We start from the raw sequence: 12821 nt of genomic DNA, 5'->3' as shown, positions 1-12821 counted from the left end.
ACCAAGGGACAGGTAATTTAAGGGTGAGGTTTGTTGATCACAAAAATTGTGAACCATAACTCACAATTTTATTGACATTTTAGCTAGTTTTTGTTCCCGCTAGAATTTTTCTTAATATAAAATTGTAAGACTTCTTTCCAAATGGCGTATGTCAATCTTCCTAAAAACTCAACAATTTCCATTTTCACAAAAAAATGATTTACACACTACTTTTTGGTTTCGTTAGAGTTTTTCTATTTAAACAAAGCTCTCTCGTTTTTTTTTTTTTTTGGTTAAAATATAGATTTGTTAGATTAGGAAGCCGAAGAGATTCAAACCCCCGCAATGATGCAATGACTACACTCATTTCCACCATTGTAGTAGAGTACTATTAGCAACACAACTCTCTATCTAAATTCCTCTCTCCCTTAAGATTTTTTTTTTTTAAATTTTTAATTCATGAAAAAACAAAAAAGTACAGATTACTTGAAATTTTTATATAATCTCTCTCTACACAACATTTAACCATAACACCCTTCAAATGCTCATCCATCCCCGGAGCATTGCTAACGGCTCCCCGTGCAATCAAAACTGCGATATTTGGAAGTCCCAGCGACGCAAAGCCTCCAAAAGAACCCGATGACTCGAATCAGATCCAAGCTGGAAAACTCGTGAAATGGCGGGCGTGGCGTGGCGGCGTTCAAGGTCAAATTGGTAACAAACGTGGTCTTTTAAGAAAACTGTTAAAATTCAAATCTGTCATAAATAATGGACAAAAATGATTGACGACGAACAAAATCATGGACCACTTCTATCGATTTTAAATCTCAGAGACCAGTGAGAAGTTATGACAATCTCAAAGGCTTGCTGCTCCCGGCGACATTTTGAGCAGCATTTACTAGTCGAATATTTGAAAACGGTTGTAACACAGGTATCCACTTCCAGCTTCTGCCATGAATGTCATCCCTTCAAACTCAAAGCTTTATTGACAAAACCCGGATCATTACTATCGCTGTCGCTACGGGTAATCAACGATTGAAATAATTCTAGACCTTATTGTGTAAAACTAAACAATCGTTTAGTGACTAGATATTCGGAAACTATACACTACCCACATCCGGCAAAACTCAAAACAAGAATATCACATCGAACTCAGTTGTCTACTAGATAGAGAACCGCCCCCGCCCGCTGCTCAACCTGCAAGCAGAGACCCCGTCCGGTTAGCGAAACATTATATGCTCCTATAAATGCAAGATTTGGACTAAGGGTAGTGATCAGTCATTGCAAGATTTGGACTAAGGGTAGTCCTTCGACTGAATTAAATCCAAGGAGAATCAAGAGAAGAGACGGAAACAAATGCAAAAGGAGAAAACGGGAATGTGAAGATCACTACCCTAGAATAATTGGGTTCAAAATCGTCTCCTCTCACTCTCATGCATGCAAAAGTAATCATAATTATCTGAAGTCTGGAGAGCAGATTTAACATTACAAAAGCATTAGAACCTTACCTGTTAGATCTCAAGGACCGACCTAATAATATTCAACCGATCCCCTTCTCTTTACAGACGGAAACACGTGCAGATGCTTCAATAATTTGTATATATACATTGTCGCCACTGAAGGAGAAAGTGAAAACAGAAAGCCGGTTGGAGACGAATGAACATAGAATGAATCATCAAACTTGCACAACAATAACAGCTAACAAACCTTTGAGGAAAGAAACTCAGGCAAGCGCAGCATGTTGGAGCTAACATGCATGACTGTGACAATAATTCGCTGATAATGTATTTTTTTTTTCCTTTTTCTGATTTCGTGTCTACTAACGCAAAGAGGATATCCTAACTACAACAAAAGTGAAGACAACCTGCACATGTATCAAAATCAAATTCAGACAAAAAAGTGCAAACAACTAAAATGGTAACTGAAAAGAAAAAAAGGTTTGATGGGGAAAATAAGAGAGAATCTATTAGAAAAACAGCATACCTACGGTTTCCATCGTTTTCACCCTTTTCTACAGTGTTGATGTGGTCTCAATCTGTTGAATCAGATCAGACGGTTTGCGCACATACTGGCAGCTGCCAGAGTCTTCTCCAGACAGTTCAAGATAACGGATTATCAAGATAAGTTAACAGTCTGAACAATAAAGGATCCCCAAAGCTTTAAGTTCTGGTTTTGAGAGTCAAAACAAATCCCCTATTGATTTTAGAACTCGTTTTCTTGTCCTTATATACAACTATTATATATCTCCTCCCATTCTTGATGAAGTAAATCCACCTTCAGAAGCTGCTCAGAACCTTTTCAGCAGAGCTGTACTTGACGATGGGTTCACAATACCTCAAAATAAATAATTGAGATCTGAATGACCTGTTTGGTCTCCGATAGCGCTTGCAAGCAGATTCAGGACCACAAAATAAAATGACTAGGAGTCGTCTACTTGAAACAAGAAGAGAAACAACCAGTTCCTCAACAGAAGTTCCAAGCAGTTCAGCAGAAGTATCAAGGACAGCCTCTTTTTCCTCCCTTCTTAAGGCATGAGACCAAGGATTCACCAATAAATAAACCTTCCTAGGGTTGAATCATCCCACAACGACTTGCCTCTTTTACCGGCTGATAGCATCCATTGCGAGCCGTACCAAATGTAGCAATCCCTCTACGTCTTGGAAGTGAAAGTCAAGAGCCCTTTTAATGGCAGAAATACCTTCTGAACGCTTAGCATCTCCAGTGTTTGTATTAGCAGCTGCAAATGCAAGCTGCGATTTCCTTGACGCTTCCATTGCAAAATTTACATCCTGAGTCTGCAAGTAATCATATTTACAAAATGTTCATTCGTTGTCCACACTTCTCTATTGTGAAAGGAGATTACCCATTCTTAAATAAATTGATAGTCCATTCTTGTTCATGCCCTTCTCTGACCACGTTATATGTACTAAATATCTAAAATAAATTAATTGTGATGAAAATTTGTGCAACAGTACAAGAGTAACAAATTGAAGTTTCAATATAGGATCTATATAAACTTACAAAATTGAGTATCCGGAGGAAATTGGGACGGTTTCGGGCAGCAATAACATGGCTTCCAGCAACTTGGGGAGAGCTAACACCCTTGGGTAAGGCAACCTTGTCAACAACCGTTGAGGGGTTGTTTAGGTTATCAACATCAGAGGCAGAGGAAGAAGGAGATTCACCTGATAGAAAAGCAGCAAGGATATCAAATTAGCAACAATTCAAAACAAGGCTATTAGAGCCTTGCATCTCCTCTAGAACCAAGTAACAGCTCACTTAGACACTGGTCAATTTACCAGGAGGAACCAATTGTAAAGCTGTTTGCAACTCAAGACGATCTCTGCTTGCACTGGCATGCGAGCAGTATACCGCCCTCATATAAGCCACCTCCATGCATTTGTAGGCCAAAGCAGCAGCAGCCATATCCTTGGGTTTCTCATATTCATGAGCACAAAACCTACAGACAATTTAAATTAATAAGGAAAAGCAGAACAGGCATGAAAGCTCCAGAACCCATAAATATAAAAGCCCGCAAAGAACGCTTAAAAAAATGGGATGGCTCCTCCACGTGCTACTACAGTACATGCCAATAACTATTCTAATGACCAAAGATGACAAAATCAATCATGAGAAGATCACCCCCTACATCTTAAGAGCTAATGCTATGCAAAAGTACACTGTCTCTGTGACCCCTCCCAACCCAATCCAAAAAGGCTTTAGATGCAAGTCCAAATACATGAGGGTAAAAACCACAAAAATATAGTTGAAAGTACTACCTAAAATTGCGTACAACCATATTATGGGTCCCAACTCACACATGCAGGGTTCCGCGAAGGGTAGACAAGGACTCACAGCAAGGTTGCAAAAGTCAACACGACTCACCCAAAACCAGTGCATGTGCCATGAGAACAGAAGTATTAATACAGCTCAAACTTGACTTACTTGCATAGTTTTGCGGTGCTACTATACATTTGCATGCACTGAGTCATGTCATTATGCTTGGCACTATCAATATTCTCCAACAAAGATGCAGCATGAAGAAATTTGACAGCCGCTTGGAAGTAAAACCCCGTACTTTCGGAAGTTGACCCGGCGTTCTGCAAGGATTAGTATTACACATAATTATCGCAGAAAGGAGAACAGAAATATCTAATCATGAAAATATGATAGGTTAAAACCTTGACGCGATCAGCAAGATGTTTCAGATCTTTAGCTTCTTTCAGAGCACTAGTAACAGCCTGGCTGCCGGAGTCCCTTCTAACTGGACTAGGGGCATCAGTATCCCTGGCCCTGTGCCCATTCTGTAAAAGATGCCTTGAACTGATATGCTGAGTTCCATTCTGATTATCAACCTTTCTGGTTTGTATTTGCTTCAGAGCATCATTACCTTCAGAGGCATCAACTTGTGAGCTATCTGCTCCATTACCTTTTTGAGAACCCACAGCTGGTCGGGGACAACGGGTTGTGGTCTCATTTTGAGCTCCACCAGAAGTTGGCAAGGGTAGTGACTTCCCCCTAACCGAGCCTGCATCCACTCGTTCAGTTTTTCCGGAAGGAATCTTTGATAACCTTTCACCATCACAATCTTGCAGTGAATTCTGCTTGGGAGTAGAAATTGCATCTTTTTTGCAAATGATTTCTGGCTTAACATCTGGGCCATCATGCCCCCCGAAATTCGACTGACCTTCCCTTTTACTGCTCTCAATGGAAGATTTCCCAGTAACATCTTTCTTGCTGACATATTTGTTCTCAGTTTGACCAGATTTAGACCCACACTTGTTTTTACCATCCCCAGGTTTTATTCCATGGGAGGGTGAATGATCTTTCTGTTCACTGACAACTTTAGAATTCTTGGCCTCACCAATGTCCAAATCAGATTCAAAGCTCCCGTTCTTGTCCTTTAACCATGAAGAAGAGTATCCCTTCCCTGACTTTCTTGGGTGAGATCCATTAGAGTGATAATGCTTTCCATTCTCTCTGTATTCACCACCAAATTGATTAGAAGCCAATTGTTTAGGACACCCAGTATCTTGACCTGAATTACCCAAAGCACCATTCATAGAAAGACCATTCGTGATATCGGGCGATGGGGCGACCTGCCCTCTAACTTTACCACCAGATATGTGATTAGAATCTCTGTCCTGGAAATCAAGCACAGAAGACTCATGAGACCCATGATAAGCCACAGTGGAAACTTTGTCCTTCCTCGCTGTTGCAGATCGATCACTCCCACCATCATCTTCACCATCTGAGCATCTTCTTGGGCTACCTATGGCAAAATGATCAGCATTTTGTGACTCATCCTTTCCAATGAGGTCCCTGCGTACTGATGTAAGCTTATCGGGATTCAAGATTCTCATAGGTGAAGATGAGACGGATTCTACGGGTGAACCTTTAACTTCCTGAAAACTGGATTTGGTTTTCTGGGAACCAGAGATTTTGGAGGAGCTTGAAGTTGCAGCCATAGGAACCTGTACAAATCCCAAATCCTTTTTCAAGGAATCCATACCATTCCTACTCCGGTGAGTTAAACTGCTACCTATATCTTTTCTATGTTGTTGGTTCTTTGTATGGCTGCTCTTTTTGTCTGTTCTACCACTTCCTTTGCTTGCACTAGACTCTTTTCCGTCAGATTTAGAAGTCCTTGCCTTCTTTTCTTTCCTGCGGTCATTCTCACTAAACTCCTCCTTCACAGTAACTGAATGATCCTCAACATAACACCCTGTAGCTGGAAGGGAACCCATGTCGGAGGATTCCTTCACTTTTCTCTTTTTTGATCTACCTTTAGAATCACAGTTTCCCACATCTAAGGATCGACTTTTTAAGAAAGCCTCATCCTTTGTTTTTGTAATAGAAGCAGCATGTGACCTATTCTTAATTTGATCTTTCCCTACTGCAGCACCACTTGAGCTAGGACCTACCTCCCCAACTGCCCAATTGTAGTCTGATGTCCATCCTTCATCATTAATATGTTTAACTTCAGTCTTGATTTTCTTGGAAGCTCGAGAAGAATCTGGAACGGAGTCTCTTCTGCTCTTTATCTTTAAATTCTTGATGTCACCTGTTTGACATGCTTTATTAGTAAGTAAATAGCATTCAACATGATTAAGGATGGCTTAAAAAGCACAAAGAAAAAACACTGCTTCATATGCCATACCTCCCCCAGTAGAGGGCTCTAAATCTCTATGCTTCTCCCTGTACTTGTGTTTCCGTTTCTCCACTGCCATGTCACTGGACTTGCTTAGCTGCTGCAAATCAGGTTCACTTGGCAGTGGAGACTGATTCACATCATTCAAGCTTCTACTCTTCACTGATGCCTGCATGGTTTTCTTCATGGAGTTTGGAAACTGAATGGAACCATCTTTATTAGTTGCATTTGGCAATTCTTTTGCTCCATTTTTTTTCTTTGCACTACTAGGCATGCCAGGCAAACCAAAATTTTCAAGGTTTTGGTCAGGGTTCAGAGGCTTAGGCAATGCCACTCCTTCCATTAAACCAGGATTTCTGGGCAGATTACTTTGACTCTCAGGGGCAGAAACTTGGTACTGTGCAATTAGAGCTTTCGTCTTTTCTGTTGTTTCCTCCTCGTTTACATTACACCGATTCATCCCAGGCCTAAATTTGAATCAAGAGATCAAGCTTCAGAGAGAAAGAGAGAACAGAGAGGCAGAGATTGGAATGAACAGTCATTACACATTATAAAATGGCATATCAGGTTTTGTGGATATAGCGATATACCATGTAATATAATGAACGTAGTGATTGGTTAGAAAATGCCACTAGAAAGGAACTTACAGCCAATTAAGCATGCTACACAGCCACTTTTCAGGTAGGCTCTCCGGGTTTGTACCATATGGAAGAAGCCGCCATTTCTGACACTTGTCACAACACACCCAACTATCTTCTATCAGTGCAGGAGCCCCTGTAGCAGGAGGCCCAGCAGACATGGGCCCATTTCCAGAACGTGGGAGTATATTTGAAGCCGTCATAGGATGTGAGTCTGCAATTGATGATGGTTTATCAAATTTATTGCCATTTTGTCTCTCCCTTGATGTACTGTTAACTGCAGGTGTGCTTTTTGCAACAGCATCAGTGTCCTTAAGCTTCTCTTCAAAGGGAAGTTCAAATAAATTAATTTGGTTATTTTCATCTATATCCCCAAACAGATCTCTATATGTATCCCTACTTTGATCAGTATTAGAACTGTTCGCATGCGTGCTCTTCATCTTGGGCACTGAAGAAGAACAAACCCTTGAGCTTTCTTTTGGCATCTCAGCAACTGGGGTCCTCTGACTTTCCTTCGGTTTCTTTTTTTCCCCGGGTAGCGGATACTCCTTCCCAGAATATAGTCTTGTATCATCCAACTCATGCAATCCAGCCTTCTGATTGACTTTCTGCTTTGAATGGTTCATTATTTCAGTATTTAAAGCTTTCCTCCCCTTGGAAACATTTAAGTCACCTTTTACCAATTCATAAGTTTTCTCTCCTCTGCAACAGCCCTCTTTCTTTGGATGAGCCAAAACATCATCGCTTAAATTTACTTTTCTATCTTCCTGAACCTTTCCAGCCAAATTGGCTTTTCGCTTTTCAACCCAGCCATCCTCTTGGTTGGACATTCGCTCCATTGGTTCGTCTTCTGCAGGGAAGACCTTGTCCCTCACTAAACTTTTCTTATCAATTTCATTGCTCTTGATCACGTCATTGACAGTAGAAAATGAATTAGATAGAAGCGGGAGCTTCAAGGTTTTAGAAACAAACTCCTCACAAACAAACATGTCAATGTCGTGTTCCTTCTTTGACAGAAGCCCAGTTCCATCTTTATTTCTCCCACTTTTTGATTCTACTGACAAATCATTTCTTTCGACCGATTTTGTTTTCCTCGCTCTTGATACTTTCCCACCACCCTCCATGGTATGAGTTCCATTCGCTGTACCCTCTTTTAGGAGCTTTTCCTTTGCAATTAAGTAAATGAGGTCGTCATGAAGAGGTGACATCATATCCTCATGCACCGGAAAGGATGTCATAATCTGCTCCAGAGCGGTGCCAAAATAAATGTTTCAGTTTAAGCACACTATTTCTAAAGCAGAAAACATCTGAATATTAAAGGGAGATGATTCACCTGAAGAATACTGGTGGGAGATTCAAATGGGGCATCTCGAGGCTCATGAGATATCCCTTCACTCTCTGAAGGGCTATCATCTAGTGAGGAAGACGGTGTGGTATCAAGGCCAAGCCCACTGTAGATAGCATTTTTTCGTGTCGACAAGTTATCTGATCCCACTTTAATTCGCACCTTCAATGTTTTCTGGTCTGATGAATTGATAGCTTTCTTGTTTGCAGATTCATGCCGAGGAGCGTACTGGTCAGGTTGAACTAATGAGGGTGCCTTTGGTACAACAAGCGAAGTGGAACCGGTAGAAGCAGTTCCTATTCCCACTGACTGAGGTGTACTATAACAAACTGCATTGTTACGTTGACCAGACTGTGCGGAAAAATAATGAAAGATGCTCAAGTAAACTGAGAATTGTCAAAGAAACCAATAGAGACAAAGATTTATCTGTACAGAACTAGATATAAGTCGGAAATTATATGCTGATAAAGTTGACACCTCAAGTTTCAAATTGTTGGGAGATTTCAGTAAGCTGTAGTTGTGAACTTTTTGTGGAGTCTTCGGATGAGACCACACTGGAGACCGCTGATAGGAAGGTAAAAAAGAGCCATACCCACCCCACTTTGCCCCTGTTTCAATGTATTGATTGCCAACTCATTACTTAAAGAGAAGGAACTCCAAATTAATGCATCTCTCAAGCACAAGAGATAACGTAATTCCCTTCTATTGACTTACCCAAATTCTCCGCAGATACCTCACCTTCAAATTCTTTCTGGAAGTGTCCCAAAACATCCTGAATTCTATCATCCTAATACCAGAGAGAGCAATATCAATCATTGAAATGCAAAGCTCGACAAAGAGACGTAAAGTAATAGTAAGAGCTAGAAACAAGGCGGTTATACTTCAATTACACTTTTCATAGGATTCGGGCATCTTTAAGATTTAAGATACTACAATGTCAAGCTACCAAATATTAATTACCTAAAGCAATCACACTTCATGACCCTACAAAAATTCTTAAAACAAATATCAAAACTGGGGTTTTGAGATTCTGAAGGTCACCCATTGCATTTGAAGTTAACATAGATAAATTCCACAAAATTTGATTTCTAACATTCAGATTTTACTATCCCGCATAAATCATAACTACACAGTAGACCAATATGGATCCAGAGACTCCAAAACTGAATCGTATGCAAGGGAAATTCTATGGCACATTAAACCGTTATCATAACCAGTAAGTTCAGCGCAAATACCAATTATCACATGGTCCAACCTCTCAAAACAGCATTTTCATGCCCGTCCATAAGTCAGAGAGGGATACATACTCACATTACAAAGTGGATGAATAAGATATGTTAGCAACGCAATTACATGACAAGAACATGAGCCAAGTAACGAAGTTCTAAACTACAGTTTCCGCTCCCTCAAAGCAAATATAAAGCCTTTTAAACTTCTTAAACTCAAGTAAGAGATTTCTACAACAATTTAATTCAATAAAAAGTTCTCATTCCATTACGTGCCCTTCTTAACACAACCAAAGTAAAATTCAAATTCAATCAAACTCCATTAGCTCGGATCTAGCAAGCCGATACAAGTCAACCCGAAAAGTTTCTAGCAATTCAAAACCAATAAGCAGCAAAAACACATGTACATACAAATCTACATGTATATATACATATATGTGTTTATTTATGTGCATACGCTTACGATGTAAGAGAGAGCATCGATGTTGGGATCGTATTCATTGATGTGGGAAGAGCAAGCTTCGCCTTCTTCAAGCTCAGTATCCTCCATCTCTCTCCGACCACCAAACCCTAATTCTACCCCCTTCCTTGCATCCCTAGTCCCCACAGAAATCATCCACAAATCTCTCCCTCTCTCTCAAAATCTACAACTACTAATCAAACCACGACCCATTCAACACAACCCAAAATCCCAAATCAATCAAATTCTCACCGATCACACAACCACCCTCAGAAATCAATAACCCTAAATCCCAAAATTCAAAATCTTCCAAATTTCCCAAATTAAAAACGAATTTACAAAATTAAACAAACCCAATTGGGTTTCTGAAAGCTTCGATTTCGCCAACAACAACAATCTTATGCTTTTCAGAGACGCTTTCTGCGTGTAAATTCTATTCAGCTGAAAATTTGATCAGCAGCACTCTCTCTCTCTCTCTCTCTCTCTCTCTCTGGTTTTTGGTGTTTACAGCAGCCGGTTTCTTAATTTCTGATTTTTCGTTTTTATAATTATTTTTATTTCTTTCTACCGGATGCAAAAAAAAAAAAAATCACTTATTTTATATATTTATTTTGGGAAATAATTTTATTTGTTTTATACTTTTGGGCGCCATGTGGAAAAAAAAAAATTAATCACTTATTTTACATATTTCCTTTTATTTGCGTTTTGGCCCCTCTATTTCCTGTTTTTTATGTAATGGCTCTGTCGTGAAAACCCGAGGATTTATAGTTTGAGATACAAGCATATGCGCGTGCAAGCACGCTTCCTCTTGTTTGGCCCTTGAGAAAAACAAGAAATTACCTTTATTAGGCGTCGATAAAATATATTTTATAGAAATTTATCTATATGGATTATTTTTCACATTGGAGTTTAGATCGACATTTTATAATTACTTGAACGAGAATTGTTAATGAAATCTTAAACCTAACGTTAATGAGTAAGAGCGTTACAAAGTTATTTTAAAAAAAAAATTTATATTGTCTAAAATAGCACCTCATCAAGATTGTTAATTAGACAAATTTGTGGATAGCGTTTCGAGAAGAGTATATTCACTTTTTAATTAAAGGAAAACATATTATAAGTTTTTATTATTTTATTAGTAAAATCTCGTAAAAATTACTTTTTTTTTTTTTTTTGTCAAACTGTAAACACTGATCATTTATAGTAGAATATCTTTTGTAAATTTACATTATTAATTTATCAACTAAAACCTTGTAATTGGGACATTAATTAGGTAAACTAGATGTGAAAATTTGGCATGTAATACTAAATAATAGAATATTACAAACAACTAGTCGGCAAATTATGTCGACAAATTGTAATTTTAACAATTGATTTGATGATCTTTTTTAAACTATAAGACATATTGTGTTATTAAATTATATATTAAAATTATGTATAAAAAAATTATTATATTCAACTTTCTAGCGTGTTATGTTGCAATACTGTAATTTCGACCTGCTAATATTTTTCCGCCGTCTTAAAATTCTGTTATGCAGCAACTTTATCATATGCACACTTGGAAGGTGTGTCTCAAGACTATTCGAAGGCGCGTGGGGGAAAACTCTCTAGCTTTGAGCCACTTGTCACCTGGCGACTCCAGCATGTTCTTTTATATCTATCCCAACAGGTATTTTCCATACTGTAAAACAGTTGGAAGGTAAAAAAAAGGACTTAAAAAAGGTCAAAAAGAAATTATTTTAAAAAAGCAAAAGAAACAAAATAAGAAAATACAAATTGGAATTTAAATAAAAATATTAATTATTTAAGGCTCGTCTAGAAGTTCTTCAAAGAAAAAATATTTTTAGAACCAATTCTTAATAAATATGCTAAGTAAATCCTGAAGAGCACTTAAAATCTAAACATTTGTTTCCAAAAGTATTTTTAATCATTTTAAAAATAATTTTAAACAAACTTTTAATTACCGCAGTGTTTAAAAATAAATAAAAATAAATAAATAAGGAGACTGAGGGGCACGGTTTGCTGAAAACAGCAAACATCAAATGGTTGACCATTTTATGCTTAAAATATGTGTTGGGACAAAAATGTCCCTCCCTGAATGTGGTTGTCATGTGTGGAGTTTTTATTTAATTTTTTTTAATTTCAATTTAGTTGTTGAAAACAATAATTAAGGCCACTCATGTGTGACAAATTATCAGTTACTACAATATTGTTTATGGGTTTTGTATAATAACCGTTGGTTGAAATTATTACAAGATTATTGAAATTTTCAGGGACAAAATGGAAATTTGAGTTATGAGGATATTACATAGATTGAATTTTGTTCATCATATGATATGCTAGTCGATCAATCATTTTAATATGCACCCAATTAAAAAAAAATATTTGAACAATCGATATAATACACTAAGAAGAGAGAGTAGGTTTAGCTTCACAACGAGCTAGCAATAATGTGGTTTAAATTTATTTTTAGTGAAAATCGAACTTAAGACCTCTCATTTACAAAGGAAGATGAATACCACCAGACCGTAATATAAAGTGGCAATTAAAACTTATTATTTGTAACAGCCCGTTCCGAAAATTTTAAAACGTACGCGTGAAAAGACGATTTTGCCCCTAGTGCGATTTCTTTACGTTTTGTGGTTGTTTTTGGGTTTTTGTTGGCATGTTTTGGGCCACACACACTCTCCCACACCCCACACCTTTTTCCCCTACCCTGCACCCTGTCCCGAGTTCCCTTTCCCTCTCATTTCCATCCAAACGTACGGACACACACCCAAAACCATTCAAATCTTCACAGATCGAAGAAACAAAGTACATATCCATGCTCGTGAGGTCCATTGGAGTCTAACCATACCCATTTCAGGTAAGGATACCTTCGTTTTCACGTCGAACTCGGGATACCCGATTTTGGGTACTGTTCATGCACACGTAATTTCTTATGTTTTTGAGAATTTCAAGCTTGTAGGAAGCTTGGTAAGGTCCTTAGGAGGCTCGGGGTGGTTCGTTTGAAGGTTTTGGA

At 38.4% G+C, this 12821-nt stretch overlaps 1 protein-coding gene across 1 annotated transcript; it reads right to left on the bottom strand.

Annotated features, from left to right (window-relative positions):
- Nucleotides 1-724: 724 nt before the first annotated feature.
- Nucleotides 725-10301, bottom strand: LOC137714910 (cysteine-tryptophan domain-containing zinc finger protein 3-like). Its single transcript, XM_068454071.1, has 14 exons — nt 9803-10301; nt 8828-8900; nt 8591-8721; nt 8102-8464; nt 6778-8009; nt 6140-6597; nt 4161-6043; nt 3925-4079; nt 3279-3439; nt 3001-3164; nt 1963-2774; nt 1687-1843; nt 1488-1595; nt 725-1176 (listed from the first exon to the last, which is right to left on the bottom strand). The coding sequence occupies exons 1-11, from the start codon at nt 9953-9955 to the stop codon at nt 2580-2582; spliced, it is 4968 nt and encodes a 1655-aa protein (XP_068310172.1). The 5' UTR covers nt 9956-10301; the 3' UTR covers nt 725-1176; nt 1488-1595; nt 1687-1843; nt 1963-2579.
- Between the last annotated feature and the right edge of the window lie 2520 nt (nt 10302-12821).

This window comes from Pyrus communis, chromosome 14, assembly GCF_963583255.1.
Source record: "Pyrus communis chromosome 14, drPyrComm1.1, whole genome shotgun sequence".
NCBI lineage: Eukaryota > Viridiplantae > Streptophyta > Magnoliopsida > Rosales > Rosaceae > Pyrus > Pyrus communis.
The sequence above is the reverse complement of the archived record's forward strand: the minus strand, read 5'-3'. Positions and strand labels throughout refer to the sequence as shown.

Coding starts and splice junctions, on each gene's coding strand:
- LOC137714910 (XM_068454071.1), bottom strand. CDS start 9,955: ATGATTTCTGTGGGGACTAGGGATGCAAGGAAGGGGGTAGAATTAGGG. Junction 8,010..8,101: donor CTCCCACCAGTATTCTTCAG/GTGAATCATCTC, acceptor GCTCTGGAGCAG/ATTATGACATCCTTTCCGGT. Junction 2,775..3,000: donor TCCTCCGGATACTCAATTTT/GTAAGTTTATAT, acceptor GATTACTTGCAG/ACTCAGGATGTAAATTTTGC.